At 44.8% G+C, this 16148-nt stretch overlaps 2 protein-coding genes across 3 annotated transcripts in view; both read right to left on the reverse strand.

Annotated features, from left to right (window-relative positions):
* Positions 1-3213: 3213 nt before the first annotated feature.
* LOC140429959 (profilin-3-like) lies at positions 3214-3633 on the reverse strand. Its single transcript, XM_072517549.1, has one exon. It carries the CDS (start codon positions 3631-3633, stop codon positions 3214-3216), a length of 420 nt encoding a protein of 139 aa, XP_072373650.1.
* A 2260-nt stretch (positions 3634-5893) lies between these two features.
* lrpap1 (low density lipoprotein receptor-related protein associated protein 1) overlaps positions 5894-16148 on the reverse strand; it is a 29802-nt gene continuing 19547 nt past the window's right edge. Inside the window, exons 4-8 of one of the 2 annotated variants that reach the window (XM_072515724.1) lie at positions 13941-14061; positions 12735-12872; positions 9014-9096; positions 7363-7539; positions 5894-6277 (exon numbers count right to left, since the gene is read on the reverse strand). In XM_072515724.1, the coding sequence (XP_072371825.1) occupies positions 6209-6277; positions 7363-7539; positions 9014-9096; positions 12735-12872; positions 13941-14061 (588 nt within the window). In that variant the 3' untranslated portion in view covers positions 5894-6208. Of the gene's footprint in view, positions 6278-7362; positions 7540-9013; positions 9097-12716; positions 12873-13940; positions 14062-16148 lie in introns of both variants that reach the window. The other variant, XM_072515723.1, reaches the window with a different exon arrangement.

Below are 16148 nucleotides of genomic sequence, written 5' to 3' on the forward strand. Positions count from 1 at the left end.
AGGAATGACCCTGGTAATTATAGGCCGGTTAGTCTTACTTCGGTGGTCGGTAAGTTAATGGAAAAGGTCCTGAGGGATAGGATTAATGACCATTTGGAAAGATGTAGCTTAATCCGGGATAGTCAACACAGATTTGTGAAGGGTAAGTCTGGCCTTACAAATTTGATTGAATTCTTTGAGGAGGTAACTAAGTATGTAGATGAAGGTAGAGCAGTTGATGTCGTATACATGGATTTCAGTAAGGCATTTGATAAGGTTCCCCATGGTTGGCTCATGAAGAAAGTAAGGAGGTGTGGGATAGAGGGAAATGTGGCCAATTGGATAAGTAACTGGCTATCACATAGAAGACAGAGGGTGATGGTGGAGGGAAAATGTTAAGACTGGAGACCAGTTACCAGTGGTGTACCACAGGGATCAGTGCTGGGTCCTCTGCTATTTGTGATTTTTATAAATGACTTGGAGGAGGGGGCTGAAGGATGGGTCAGTAAATTTGCTAATGACACCAAGATTGGTGGACGAGGTGGAGGGCTGTTGTAGGCTGCAAAAAGACAATTGATAGGCTGCAGAGCTGGACTGAAAAATGGCAGATAGAGTTTAACCCTGATAAGTGCGAGGTGATTCATTTTAGGACAAATTTGAATGCGGATTACAGGGTCAACGGCAGGGTTCTGAGGAATGTGGAGGAACAGAGATCTTGGGGTTCATGTCCACAGATCTCTGAAGGTTGCCACTCAAGTGGATAGAGCCGTGAAGAAGGCTTATAGTGTGTTAGCGTTTATTAACAGGGGGCTTGAGTTTAAGAGTCGTGGGGTTATGCTGCAACTGTACATGACCCTGGTGAGACCACATTTGGAGTATTGTGTGCAGTTCTGGTCACCTCATTATAGGAAGGATGTGGAAGCATTGGAAAGGGTGCAAAGGAGAGTTACCAGGATGCTGCCTGGATTGGAGAGTAGGTCTTATGAGGAAAGGTTGAGGGAGCTAGGGCTTTTCTCTTTGGAACGAAGGAGGATGAGAGGCGACTTAATAGAGGTTTATAAGATGATGAGGGGGATAGATAGAGTGGACGTTCAGAGACTATTTCCTCGGGTGGATGTAGCTGTTACAAGGGGGCATAACTATAAAGTTCGGGGTGGGAGATATAGGAGGGATATCCGAGGTAGGTTCTTTACACAGAGAGTGGTTAGGGTGTGGAATGGACTGCCTGCTGTGATAGTGGAGTCGGACACTTTAGGAACTTTCAAGCGGTTATGGGATAGGCACATGGAGCACACCAGAATGACAGGGAGTGGGATAGCTTGATCTTGGTTTCGGACAAAGCTCGGCATGACATCGAGGGCCGAAGGGCCTGTTCTGTGCTGTACTGTTCTTATGTTTAACACAAGGTACACAATGTAAATACAGAGACACCGGCATCGGTGAAGCATATTAATCAATCCATAAGAGGGTCTTTTAGGAGTTTGGTAACAGCGGGGAAGAAGCTGTTTTGGAATCTAGAAGCTGTTTTTGAATCATGGACGGGGGAACTAAATGAATTATCTCCAAATTTGCAGAATATACAAAGTTGGGTGGGAGGGTGATCTGTGAGGATGCAACGATGCTTCAGTGGGATATGGACAGGCTGAGTGAGTGGGCACATGCATGGCAGATGCAGTATAATGTGCATAAACGTGAGGTTATCCGCTTGGGTCGCAAAAATAGGAAGCCAGATTATTTGAATGGGTTTAAATTGAGAGAGGTGGATACTCAGCGATACCTTGGTGTCCTCGTGCATCAGTCGCTGAAAGTAAGCGCACAGGTACAACAGCCAGTAAAGAAGGCAAATGGTATATTGGCCTTCATAGCGAGAGGACTTGAGTATAGGAATAGAGATGTTTTCTGCAATTGCATAGGGTATTGGTGAGGCCACACCTGGAATATTGTGTGCAGTTTTGGTGCCCTTATCAGAGGAAGGATATTTTTGCTATGGAGGGAGCGCAGCAAAGGTTCACCAGGCTGATTCTTGGAATGGCAGGACTGCCATACGAGGAGAGACTGGTTGGTTAGGATTGTATTCATTGGAGTTTAGAGGAGAGGGAATCTCATAGAAATTTACAAAATTCCATCAGGATTAGAAAGGGTAGATTCAGGAAGAATGATCCTGATAGTTGAGGCCAAAACGCTGTGTAATTTCAAGAAGGAATTAGATATAGTTCTTGGGGCTAAAAGGATCAAGGGAGATTGGGGGAGGGGGGAAAGAGGCAGGATCAGGGTATTGAACTTGATGATTAGTCATGATCATAACGAATGGCGGAGCAGGCTCAAAGGGCCGAATGGCCTCCCACCATTCGCGACTCCTCAGACGTTGAAGCAGTCCACATGCAAATGCAGCAAGACCTGGACAATATCCAGACTGGTGTTGACAAGTGGCAGGTAAAATTCACGCCACAGAAGTGCCCAGCAATGACCATCTCCAATAAGAGTGAATCAAACAATGACATTGCTGTCACCGAATCTCCCACTATCAACATCCTGGCGGGTTAGCATTGACCAGAAACGGAACTGGACTAGCCATATAAATGCTATAAGGGCAGGTCAGAGGCTAGGAATCCTGCAGTGACTAACCCACCTCCTGACTCCCCAAAGCCTGTCCACCACCTACAAGGCACAAGTCAAGTATGATGGAATGCTCCCTACTTGCCTAAGTGAGGAGAGCTCCAATTACATCAAGAGGCTCAACACCATCCAGGACAAAGCAGCCCACTTGACTGGCACCCCGTCCACAAACATTGACTCCCTCCACCGATGCACAGTAGCAGCCGTGTGTGCCATCTACAAGATGCACTGCAGGAACTAATCAGCAGCACAACCACGACCATCTAGAAGGACAAAGGCAGTAGACACCTGGGAACCCCACCACCTGGACACTGTCCTCCAAGTCACTCACCATCCAGACTTGGAAATATATTACCGTTCCTTCACTGTCAATGGGAAAAATCCTGAGCTTCCTCCCTAATAGCACAGTGGGTGTACCTACTACACATGGACTACAATAGTTCAAGGTGGCAACTGACCACCACCTCCTCAAGGGCAATTAGGGATGGGCAATAAATGATGGCCTAGCCAGCGACACCAACATGCCGTAAGAATGAATTTATAATAAACCTCAATAGTAAAATAAAAACAGGCACCAAGAGAAAGTGTTTTACCAGCTTTATTTCACTCATGGGTAAATTAGATGTTGCCATTTCTGTTTAGGGAATCCACCAAGTCATGCATCTTTTTGTTCACAACTCCTCCATGAACTCCCTTCTGCCCCATCAGAAACATCAAAACTCTGGAAGACCTCCCGATACAGATGCTCTTTCCTTCATCGCCCAGTGTCCTGATATCCATCGAGGGATTCTTCTCCAGCAGCATGTTGTCGCGGATGATAGAATACTTCTTCCCACCGATGGTAATCCCGTTTTGGAGGATCGACTTTCTGTCTTCGTCAATGATCACTTCGATCTCCTGGGATGTAACCTGCCCCAACACACCGTCGCTTCTACATGCCCAAATCCTTTTGTTTTTAGGTGTGCATCCAACTATGGCAATGTCTGCAATGGTGCTGTCTTGCAGAATTGCCGCAATATATTCTTTCCAATCCAGCATATTTCTAGCCCTTATAGTAGAGGACAAAGAGATGATGTCCTTGGACCCTGAGGGAAGGCTGGGAAATGAAGCCAAGGTCCAGCACAGGGTCATATCTGATGTCATGCAGGCATTATGACAGTGCCTTTACACCACAAGTACTGAAGTGGGAGTTTCCCCACCACTCGGCCCACCTCAAGCTTATTTTATTTTCACCCTTTTTGCTCTGGTTTTCTCGCATGTTTGCATCTTCTGAAAGCAAAGAAGAAATTTGGGAACAGATTGTACTTGGCCTGTTCTGTAGTCTGCACCCTGCCTCCTTTAGAATCCTGTGAGGGATCTAGGGCTAATCCCCCAACCTTCCCCACCAAGTGAAAGAGAGGATTCGATGCCAGCAGCTTGGTGCCAGGCTGCGCTGGTGGAGAAGGAAGGGGGTGGCAAAGGTACCAGGTTTGCAGGAAGGGACATCAGTCGTCTTCATCTTTAACCAAAAGAAACTGCAGTTCACTGACAGCACTGAGACAGTGGAAGGATAGAAACATAGAAAATGGAAGCAGGAGGAGGCTATTCGGCCCTTCGAACCTGTTCCACCATTCGTTATGATCATGGCCGATCATCAAGTTCAATATCCCGATCCATCCCCCATATCCCTTGATTCCCCCTTTCGCCTCAAGAGCTATATCTAATTCCTTCTTGACATATTTTGGCCTCAGCTACATCCTGTGGTAGTGAATTCCACAGATTCACCACTCTCTGGGTGAAGAGATTTCTCCTCACCTCAGTCCTAAAAGGTTTACCCCTTATCCTCAAACTATGACCCCTAGTTCTGGACTCCTCTACCATCAGGAACATTCTTTCTGAATCTACCCAGTATAACCCTGTTAGAATTTTGTAAGTTTCTATGAGATCCCCTATCACTCTTAACTCCAATGAATATAATCCTAACCAATTTAGTCTACTTATATGACAATCCCGCCATCCCAGGAATCAGCCTGGTAAACCTTCGCTGCACCCCCTCCATAGCAAGACCATCCTTCATAAGATAAGGACACCAAAACTGCACACAATACCCCTGGATTGAGAGAAGTTATTAGGCAAGAGAATTAAGGGTTATGGAACTAAATAAATAGATCAAAGACACATATCAGCCATGATCCAATTCAATGAAAGAACAGGTTCAAAGGGATTGCTACCTGGATGCACAGCCCATGTGATTCACATTGCCTAGGGGTGTGCTTTAGGGGGAAAAAGTCAATAGAAAACCATTGGAATATTGATTTACAGGGCTTTCTAAGATATCACTGAACCTGACAGAGACAAGCCAATCTGTGAGAGAGAGGTACTCGCTCTTGCACCTGAAGCAGAGAAAATACTGTCTATTGCTCACCATGTAGAAGGCAGGAACTCATGCTGACTGAACTAAGCAAATTGAGCTTGTTTGTTTGGCAGAAGGGAAGACAATGGAGAGATAGAATTCAGGAACCAACAAAGTGATTCTGCTTACTCTGGTGAGTGCAACAAATAAGGTCTAAAAAGGAGGGAGGGACTAACTTGTGATACTTAGCCTGGTAAAATAGGTAGATATTCTACCTGATGCCTGCACTTCAATTCTTTGGAGATTTGCAACATGGTGGATAGTAGTCTGGTACAAATGCATCAAGTGATTTGTATGGAGGAAAGTGGTGATTGAGGGAAGTGATTGCAAAAGTCCATTTCATTGTCACAGCTATCATTATTTAGGCATTAAGTTGCCCCAGTGGTGGCATTTATGCAGTAAAATGCACTAAACAAATGGACTTACATTTATATGGCACCTTTCAGCTTCAGGATGTCCAATGAAATACTTTAAAGTGCAGCAGCTGTTGAAATCTGGTAGCCAATTTAGGCACAGCAAGCTCCCATAAAAGAGATAACGTCCAGATAATATATTGTGTTAATAATGTTGGTTAAGGGTTAAATAGTGACCAGGACACCTGGGGAGAGCTCCTCTTTGAATAGTGTGATGGGAACTTTTACATCCACCCAAGGGCGGCCCAGTTTAACATGCCATCTACCTTGGTACTGCAGTAGAGTGTTGGTCCTGATTGTATTGGACACTTTGCACTTTAGGGCAGGCGACATCATCTTCTGTATGACTTCTGCATAGTCTGTCACATTCACTTTTGGTGATGTATCAAGTTGAGCAAAACAAACTTGCTGGTCTATCATAGGTTGACACAGACCCAGTCTATAGATGCATAACCAATATAGTGGTCAGGTGGCAACATTACAAATACCAATATACAGAAACTTTGGAATTTAATTGACCAAACATGCTGACTACACAGAGTTGGTACAGTGCTTGATCAACTCTATTCAAACCAATTCGATTATGTAAAGAGGGACCTTCGTTAACTGTATGGTTCAGCATAAGCAGCAGTATGTTCCACTCCTGCTGCCTCTAATGATTTGTTCAAAAGAATGAACCAGTACAGAAGCGAACTTATGTTTGGAAGTGTCCTTCAAACCTGATGACTCATGATTAGTATGCATTTTGATTTGGTACATGTTCCAGCTACAGGAATACAGCAGGTTCAAGTTTTGGGCAGGAGCGGAGTCATAGTTCATTGTGATTGAGCCCTCCCTTTGAGAGTCTAGCCAGAAGATCTTGCATGTGCTTCTTTACCTGAAACAAGATGTGTACAGATTAACAGGAGCTCCTTAAAACAAAATCACTGCAGTTTTGTGATCACATGACTACCTCTAGAGGGATTTACAATTGCTGAGGTCCAGCTTCGCAGACAGCAACCATTCTTTATGTGAATGCTGTGGCATAGCATCCAAGCAAACTATTTCAACCATGAGGTTATGTCATCACTACCCCCAAAAAAGGTACTAGAAAGTGACCAGTGCCCATTTGTAACCACATGATGTCAGTGTCACACGTCATTGAGATCAAATTGCAGCACAAAATAGGGAAGTGGTTTCAGTTGCTCAACAGCACAGAAAAGCTATTGTTAAAGTGCTAAACGCTAATGTCACAAGTATGTACTACTTCTTCCTCCCTTTCCCCTATAATAAATACAACTTCCACTAGGTTCAGCTGTTAAACATCAAGCTTGCCAAAAGTCTAACAAAAGACGAGTTTGATCAAACAAAGGTAGAATTCAAAAAGAGTTCTGTCATTATGTCTCGTCCTTCATAGAATCATAGATAACTTACAATGAGAGGGCGGCCATTCCCTCATTGAGTCTGCATCACCCATCTGAAAGAGTACCCTACCTAGGCCCACCCCCCTGTAACGTCATGTAACTGTTGAGACACTAAGGTGCAATTTGGCATGGCCAATCCACCTAACCTGCGTATCTTTGGACTGTGGGAGGAAACGGGAGCACCCGGAGGAAACCCACGCAGACACGGGGAGAACGTGCAGACTCCACACAGACAGTCACCAAGGCCGGAATCGAACCCGGTCCTGGTGCTGTGAGGCAGCAGTGCTAATCACTGTGCCGCCGTGCCGTCTTCAGATGGGACATTAAACTGAGGCCAGGTCTGGGCTAATAGTGTATCCCTCAATCAACATCATTAAAGACAGATTATCTGACCATTATCACACTGCTGATTCTGGGAGATTACTGGGCACAAATTGGGCTCCTATCCCCAGCACAGCAAACAAGAAAAGTTACAACAATTACCCCCCTTCCCCCCCCCCCCCCAAAAAAAAGAGCTGAAGCTCTTAAAAAGGGGCACAGAAAGAGGGCACTCATTTACCTTGTACCCAAGTTCTTTAGTCTTTTCCGTTAGCATTGCATATTTTTCTTTGTTCCTGGACAAATGCTCCTTGTCCCCAATTGTCTCCACATGTTTAAGCTTTTGGTGGGACAAGTCCAGCTGTTCCTTATAATGTTGGTGCTTCTCAATCTTTGTCTCAAAGTGCTTCAGTTCCTCCTGCCATTAGCCAGGTTAAAAAAACAAGCACAAAATGTAAGAAGGTTAAATATACAGTAGTTCTAGCCCAGAGGAAAATAACAAACAACATAGTCTCCGACATAAAAGCTACACTGAAAGCAACATGTTCCTTGGTCCCCACACCTCAGGAAGGACATACTGGCACTGGAGCGGGTCCAGCGGAAATTCACACGGATGATCCCAGGAATGGTAGGCCTAACACACGATGAACTTCTGAGGATCCTGGGATTATATTCATTGGAGTTTAGGAGGTTGAGGGGGGATCTACTAGAAACTTACAAGATAACGAATGGCTTAGATAGGGTGGACGTAGGGAAGTTGTTTCCATTAGCAGGGGAGACTAGGACCCGGGGGCACAGCCTTAGAATAAAAGGGAGTCACTTTAGAACAGAGATGAGCAGAAATGTCTTCAGCCAGAGAGTGGTGGGTCTGTGGACTTCATTGCCACAGAGGGCGGTGGAGGCCGGGACGTTGAGTGCCTTTAAGACAGAAGTTGATAAATTCTTGATTTCTTGAGGAATTAAGGGCTATGGAGAGAGAGCGGGTAAATGGAGTTCAAATCAGCCATGATTGAATGGTGGAGTGGACTCGATGGGCCGAATGGCCTTACTTCCGCTCCTATGTCTTATGGTCTTGTGATTATGTCAGCTCCGATAAAACTGCTTTGTTCAAGAGCTCTAAACATTACTGGATAGTATCTTGCTCTCAGCTGCCCCAGACCAGGTAAAATAAAACCAATCTTGTTCTCACTGAATTCAAAATGGCCCGAGGAGGTCCAATGGACTCCAAGATCTTTTAACCCAGGTCGGTCACCACTCTAGATTTCCACTCCATGCAACATCAAAACAATGCCAGCGGCTTTAATGTACTAAAACATTCCAATATGCTGCACAGGAAGGTCTCAGTAAAAGTTGTTGATTCTGAACCACATAATGAGCGATTAGGACAGATGACCAAAAGCTTGGACAAAGAGGTAGATTTTAAGTACGGCCTTAAAGTGAGAGAAGTGGAGAGGTTTATGGAAGAATTTTTAGAGCTTACAGTCTAGGCAGCTGAAGGGATGACCGTCAAAGGTAGAGCAATGGAAAAAAAAAAAAAAAAAATTTGTTGATGCAGAAGAGGCCAGGATTGGAAGAGTGCAGAGTTCTGGGAAGGCTGTAGGAAGTTACAAGGAAGGTGAGGGACGGGGCCATGGAGGGATTTGAAAAGAGAGTTGAGCCAGAGACGATCAGTGAACACGGATGGGTGAAATGGGACTTGGTCAGATTTAGAATACAGGCAGCAGTTTTGACTGCAACCAAAGTAATACGAGAGTGCCACCTTCAGCGAACTTTTACTTCAGTTTATTTCCCAGAGGATGTGGAGAGAGGTCAGCGGAAATCTCTTTTATGTATATAAAGTTTGTTGGAGAGTGAGCGAGTGTACAGCCCCACAAGCCTGAGAGACGGTTTACCTTAATGGAATCCAGTTCATCTGCTGTGAAGTTCGACCGCTTTGCCATGTCCCACAGTTCAAGTACTCTTGGCTCAGAAAATTCTGATGAGATCAGGAAATTCAAACAATGTCACTCAAACACAACAAAGAAAACACTTGTTCTTTTCTACTGATAAAAAGGAAAGTGAAAGTACTAGAAACGCACAAGAGGCCAGACAGCATCACAGGCAGGTTCTTTATCCAAAACCTTCATTGGCTTTCCCCCTTTCAGATGCTGACAGGCATGCTGGGTATTTTCACTACTTTTTGTTCTTATAACTTCACTAGGTTTTTCACGAATGCAGGACACAAACACCCTGCGAAATTGAAAATAATAAAACTTGCCACGAGATTTTGAATTCATCTTGAAATCATGGAAACCTGCAGCATAGGAGACGACCATTTGGCCCATTGCGACTGTGCTGGCGCTTAGCAAGAGCAATCGTGCCGTGGCGGTCAGCACATTCGGGTCCCTGGTCCTGTTAAGTTCCTCACCTTTGGGTATCTGTGCAACTCCTTTTGAAACCATTTATGGAATCCACTCCCATCTTATTTTCAGGGACAGTGTTCCAGATTGCAACAAGTGAGTGAAAATATACTCCATCACCCCTCTAGATCTTTGACCAGTGATTTCAAAATGATGACCTCTGGTTATCGACCCACTCATCAGAAAAAGTAGAGAGCGGAAAAACTGTTCTTATCAAAACTTCTCATCGCTTTCTCTGTTCCAAGAAGGACAGGTTTTTCCAACCTCTCCTCGTATCGGAAATATCTCCTCCCTGGTAACATCCTGGTAAATCGTCATGTCTTAAAATTCATAAAATAAGATGCACAGAACCTAAAGGAATCCTAGTCTGTCCTTTTCCTGCTCAGTAGCCCCCTTGCCTGGATTCTCAGATGAATAGATAGAAATAGTTTCTCTGTACCAATCTTGTTGAATCCTTATACAGTACATATGTAACAGAGCTGTTTAGCCCTTTTGGACTGAAATCAGTGGTAGAATCACAAGCAGTTGGCTCACGATGGTTTAGCAATAATATGATAAAATGCAAACAGAATACTTCTGTGGTCAATTCAAATAGATCTTGCAGACTGGCAGCTGATTGCCAGTTGATCAAATCCTGGCTTTCGAAGCGAACACCAGATAGCTGGTTTGACTTGCAATTTCGGTCAGCACCTTGGAGTAAAACACTAGTACGGGAGAGATATTCGACATAAATGAAGCAGATGTAAAACCAATGCATTCCATTAGGACCCTCCAGTCTTACTGCTTGGTTAAGTTTGGTCCAGTTACATCATTAGCATCTTTTCCATAGAAAACAGTTTGTTTTCAATGGAAACCCTAACCCTTGCTTTTCTTCAGAAATAGTCCTATGAGACCTTTTACATTATTTCTCAACCGAAAGATGGCACCTCCAACAGTGCAGTACTCCTGCAACACTGCACTGGAGTGTCAGCCTTAATTTTTATGCTTAAGCCCAGGAGTGGGACTTCAATTCAGAAGTTTTCAACTCGGGCGATGAGTGCTCATTTAAGGAGACGAACTTTGGTGACGACAGTTTGGCTTTTTTTCTTAAAAGAGCTGAAAGGGATTAATTTTTTTATTTATGCTATTGATGGAAGGTCAGATTCAGCTTGGAAAGGTTATCTCCCAGAGATTTGTAATCAGCATTCTAAATGCCCGATGTTCATCCCCAGAGAGGATGTCAGATATTTCAGCTGTTGAAGATATTTACTTTTGTGTGTTGCCTTAGAATCAGAGAATGGTTACGGCTCAGAAAGAGGCCATTCGGCCCATCGCGTCAGTGCCAGCTCTCTGCAAGAGAAACTCACCCGTGTCCCACTTAATCATCTAATTCTCTTTTACATAGAAAATAAGAGCAGGAGTCCATTCGGCCCTTCAAGCCTGCTCTGCCATTCATTATGATCATGGCTGATCATCCAACTCAATAGCCTAATCCCACCTTCATCCCATAGTCCTTTGATCCCCTTCGCCCATCTAACTGCCTCTTGAAAACATACAATATTTTGGTATCAACGTTTTTCTGTGGAAGCGAATTCCACAGGTCGACCACTCTCTGGGTGAAGAAATTTCTCCTCATCTCTGTCGTAAATGGTTTACATTCTACCCTTAAGACTGTGACCCCTGGTCCTGGACTCCCCCACCATCGGGAACATCCTTCCCATCTAGTCCTGTTAGAATTTTATAGGGTGCTACGAGAGCCCCCCTCATTCTTCTAAACACCAGCATATATTATCCAAACTGTCTCAATCTCATAGAATTTACAGTGCAGAAGGAGGCCATTCGGCCCATCGAGTCTGCACCGGCCCTTACAAAGAGAACCCAATCAAGCCCACATATCCACCCTATCCCCAAGGGCAATTTAGCATGGTCAATCCACTTCTCACATGTCAGTCCCGTCATCCCAGGAATCAGCCTGGTAAACCTTCGCTGCACTCCGTCCATAGCTAGAACATCCTTCCTCAGATAAGGAGACCAAAACTTCACTCAATATTCCAGGTGTGGTCTCACCAAGGCCCTGTTTAACTGCATCAAGACATCCCTTCTCCTGTACTCGAATCCTCTCGCCATGAAGGCTGTTTTTCATTTGAGGAGCAACTTTGATTTGTATTTTGTGGACCTTTGGGGAGGACGTTTGACAAAGCAACTCACGAATATCTCTCTTTCTCAATCAGTCCAAAGCTGTCATAGACCCCAAAATCGAGAATAGCAGTGTGAGCCCATAATTTCTGAAGAACAATGCGAGTTAGTTCAAGGGCAGTTAGCTTGCAATTAAGTAGCCTGTTGTACAATAGAACATAGAACTTACAGCGCAGTACAGGCCCTTCGGCCCTCGATGTTGCGCCGACCTGTGAAACCACTCTAAAGCCCATCTACACTATTCCCTTATCGTCCATATGTCTATCCAATGACCATTTGAATGCCCTTAGTGTTGGCGAGTCCACTACTGTTACAGGCAGTGCATTCCACACCCTTACTACTCTGCACCCCCTCCCAATTCACGAACGAGAATTGAGCTGCTTTGTAATAACCAACATGTACAATTCTTGGTGAAAAAATGGTCAAGAGGATTCTGAAAATTTGACCAATTAAATGACCAACGATCTCACTGTTGTTTGTTGGAGAGGGAATGGTTGCTACATCTCCAAGCACCTGCATACTTAAAATAAAATCCAACCAGCATCACTGCTGAAGCACTGCAGACATTTAAGAACACAAGGAGAAGGAGTGGGCTATATGGCCACTCAAGCCTGCTCAGCCACTTAAGATGATCGCAGCTCCACTTTCTTGCTTGATGCTCACATTCCTCAGTTCTGTTATGGATTCAATGGATTAAGATACTTCAAATATCTTTCATTTTACTTCAAGCTAATGATTGTCCTTCTTCTTATGTTATTTTCACGCCCATGGGTCAACCTGAGAGGGATGCGTCTCCCCCCCCCCCCCCCCCCCCCCCCCCCGCCAACCAAAATCTACCAAGGCGCTGAGATGCCGGCGTTGGACTGGGGTGAGCACAGTAAGAAGTATTACAACACCAGGTTAAAGTCCAACAGGTTTGTTTCAAACACTAGCTTTCGGAGCACTGCTCCTTCCTCAGGTGAGTCGCCCTAATCTACCAAGGAAACAATGTACTGTTTGATCAAAGGGAAAGGAACATTACCACTGTCCTCGTCATAACCTTGGTTGATGAGTTTGCGCAAACGCTGAAAACTTGCTTCAACATTACGGTGCTTATCCTTCAGCTCCGTGTGCTTGGAGTGTAATAAATCTTCCGTGACATAGGCTTCGGATGGGCTGATCACATTCTGATAAATGTCTGAGGAAAGCAAAGAGTTAAGCTGCATTAAAAAAACCATTCTGCCTGTATGCGGGAACTATATACTAGAGTACAGAATCATATATTAGAGTACAGAACCATTCAGCCCTCATAATTGGGCCTGCGCTAATTCTATATTGGAGTCAAACACACAAATTCCATTCCTCTACCCTTTCTCAGCTCTCATTAATGATTTGGTACTAACCAGAGAGTTTATATATGTCGCTACAGATCAGACTCGGAAGAGATATCTTGCACTGAACCAGCATCATAATTTAACATTTTCAGTGTTTCTTAATATTTCTATTAAGATCCTCTTAACATCTGCCGTTCCAATCTTAGAATTTCAAATCTCACATCATAATATTCAAAATGGAAGGGCAGGAAATGGCCTGCTGACCCATCAAGTCCCCCACACATGGCAGTTGGGAGAATCTTGACGAGACAGTTCCCTATTTCCTCCTCCTGAAGCCGCATAAGCTGCTCATGGACAGGCAAAAACCCCAAGGTCAATAAGGGTAGTACGGTAGCATAGTGATTAGCACTGTGGCTTCACAGTGCCAGGGACCCGGGTTTGATTCCTGGCTTGGGTCACTGTCTGTGCAGAGACTGCACGTCCCCGTGTCTGTGTGTGTTTCCTCTGGGCGCTCCTGTTTCCTCCCACAAGTCCCTAAAGACGTGCTATTAGGTAATTTGGGCATTCTGAATTCTCCCACTGTGTACCCGAACAGGCGCTGGAGTGTAGCGATGAGGGGCTTTTCACAGTAACTTCATTGCAGTGTTAATGTAAGCCTACATTGTGACAATTAAGATTATTATAAATATTCCTGAAAATTCCTCCACCACTTCCTCAGGGCCAAGTGGTAAATCTGATATTCAAAAGCAGCTCCTTTTGTGTCCCCTTAGTGATTACAATTTGCAAAGGTTGTCCATTTAACAAATTTTAATTAACTTAGGGCCATGACGAAGCCCCCGGTAACTCGTTTAGTGAGCGACAAAATGGAGAACAATTGCTTTTCTGCAAATTCTGCTCTGGACTAATTCAGTCAGTGGTTTTAACTGCAATACCTTCATTTCTGCTGACCGTCTCCCTCAGAATGTGATACTCCTGAATTTTATCCTGGTGGTGCTGGAACTCTCGGCGCAGTTTTCCGACCTCATCATTGTTAAATTTCCCAGATGTTGTCGCCTATCAGGAAGTTTCAGGTTAAAGGTGCCATTGGTTAAAATTGGGTACAACATGTACTTGGAATTTATCTTCAAAATTTCCATATTCGTGTGAGAAGATTGTAACATCAGCTACAAGTCATTGGAAACCTTTCTCCATCAGTTTTCCTAAGTCCACGTAAATGAAGCACTAACACCCTTCCTGCCATAGCCTATTCACAACTATCAGGGAGAAATTAAAATCTGTTTCAGTGGTAAAAATAATCCTCAATTTGACAAACAGCTGGTGAAAGTAAAGAAAAAACCCAAAATCACCATTACTAACTCTGTATTCATAGAATTTACAGTGCAGGTGGTCATTCGGCCCATCGGGTCTGCACTGGCCCTTGGAAAGATTATCATAGAATTTACAGTGCAGAAGGAGGCCATTCGGCCCATCGGGTCTGCACCGGCTCTTGGAAAGAGCACCCTACCCAAGATCAACACCTCCACCCTATCCCCATAACCCAGTAACCCCACCCAACACTAAGGGCAATTTTGGACACTAAGGGCAACTTATCATGGCCAATCCACCTAACCTAACCTGCACATCTTTGGACTTTGAGGAGGAAACCGGAGCACCCGGAGGAAACCCATGCAGACACGGGGAGAAAGTGCAAACTCCGCAAAGACAGTGACCCAAGCCGGGAATCGAACCTGGGACCCTGGAGCTGTGAAGCAACTGTGCTAACCACTGTGCTGCCTATACCACCCCTTAGGTTGGATGTGACAACATTGGAGGGTATAGAGGGTTTATCAGGATGATAAACCTCCAGGGCAGCAGGGTAGCATAGTGGTTAGCACAGTTGTTTCACAGCTCCAGGGTCCCAGGTTCGATTCCCAGCTTGGGCCACTGTCTGTGATGGGTATGTACGTTCTGCCGGTGTCTGCGTGGGTTTCCTCCGGGTGCACCGGTTTCCTCCCAGTGTGTGGTGATTCATTTTGGTAGAAATAATGTGGAGAGATAGAATGAAATAAAGGAAGAAACTCGCATGAATAGACAGGAAGAGGGGGACCTTGGTGTATATGAACATAAGTGACTGAAGATGGCAGGGCAGGTTCGGAGGTTTAAGGACAGCACGGCAGCACAGTGGGAGTCTGCACGTCCTCCCCGTGTCTGCGTGGGTTTCCTCCCGGTGCTGCGGTTCCCCCCCCACAATCCAAAGATGTGCAAGTTAGGTGCATTGGCCATGCCAAATTGCTCTTAGTGTCCAAAAAAAAAAAGGTTAGGTGGGGTTACTGGGATACAGTGGAAGTGTGGGGTTAAATAGGGTGCTCTTTCCAAGGGCCGGTGCAGACTCGATGGGCCGAATGACCTCCTTCTGCACTGTAAAGTCTATGGAATCTATGGAGAGCAGTGAATAAAGCATATGGTATCCTAGGTTTTATTAACAGGGGCATTGCGTACAAGAATAAGTGGATGAGTACCAGTGCTAATAATTTAAAAATATTAGGTAAAAGAATAACTGGGAGCCTGAAAATAAAACAGAAAAATATTTAAAGCTCAGAAGATCAGACAGCATCCATGGAGAAAGAAAGAGTTAATGTTACACATCTATGATCTCTTTTCCCCCACTGCCCATTGGTTATATTAAATCTTGTTCCTATACAAATCTATGTGCCCTACTGTTCTGGTATTTCCAATCAGGGTTATTCTAGTATCCTTCCTACATGTACCAACTCCTGGCGGCTCCTTCAGGCAGTAGCTGAGTGTGATTAAGTTTCAAGTCATGAAAAATTTGAGAGGTTGGATCTCTAATTGTCTTCCTTGAGCTACCGGGCAGCACGGTAGCATAGTGGTTAGCACAATAGCTTCACAGCTCCAGAGTCCTAGGTTCGATTCCTGGCTTGGGTCACTGTCTGTGCGGAGTCTGCACGTTCTATTCGTGTGTGCGTGGGTTACCTCTCTCAGTCCAAAGATATGCAGGTTAGGTGGATTAGCCATGCTAAATTGCCCTTAGTGTCCAAAATTGCCCTTCGTGTTGGGTGGGGTTACTGGGTTATGGGGATAGAGTGGAGGTGTGGTCTTGGGTAGGGTGCTCTTTCCAAGAGCCGGTGCAGACTCGATGG

Source organism: Scyliorhinus torazame, chromosome 9 (genome assembly GCF_047496885.1).
Source record: "Scyliorhinus torazame isolate Kashiwa2021f chromosome 9, sScyTor2.1, whole genome shotgun sequence".
NCBI classification, from domain to species: domain Eukaryota; kingdom Metazoa; phylum Chordata; class Chondrichthyes; order Carcharhiniformes; family Scyliorhinidae; genus Scyliorhinus; species Scyliorhinus torazame.

What these genes read in the sequence shown, in the direction of transcription:
- LOC140429959 (XM_072517549.1), bottom strand. Translation starts at nt 3,633, where the DNA reads ATGCTGGATTGGAAAGAATATATTGCGGCAATTCTGCAAGACAGCACC.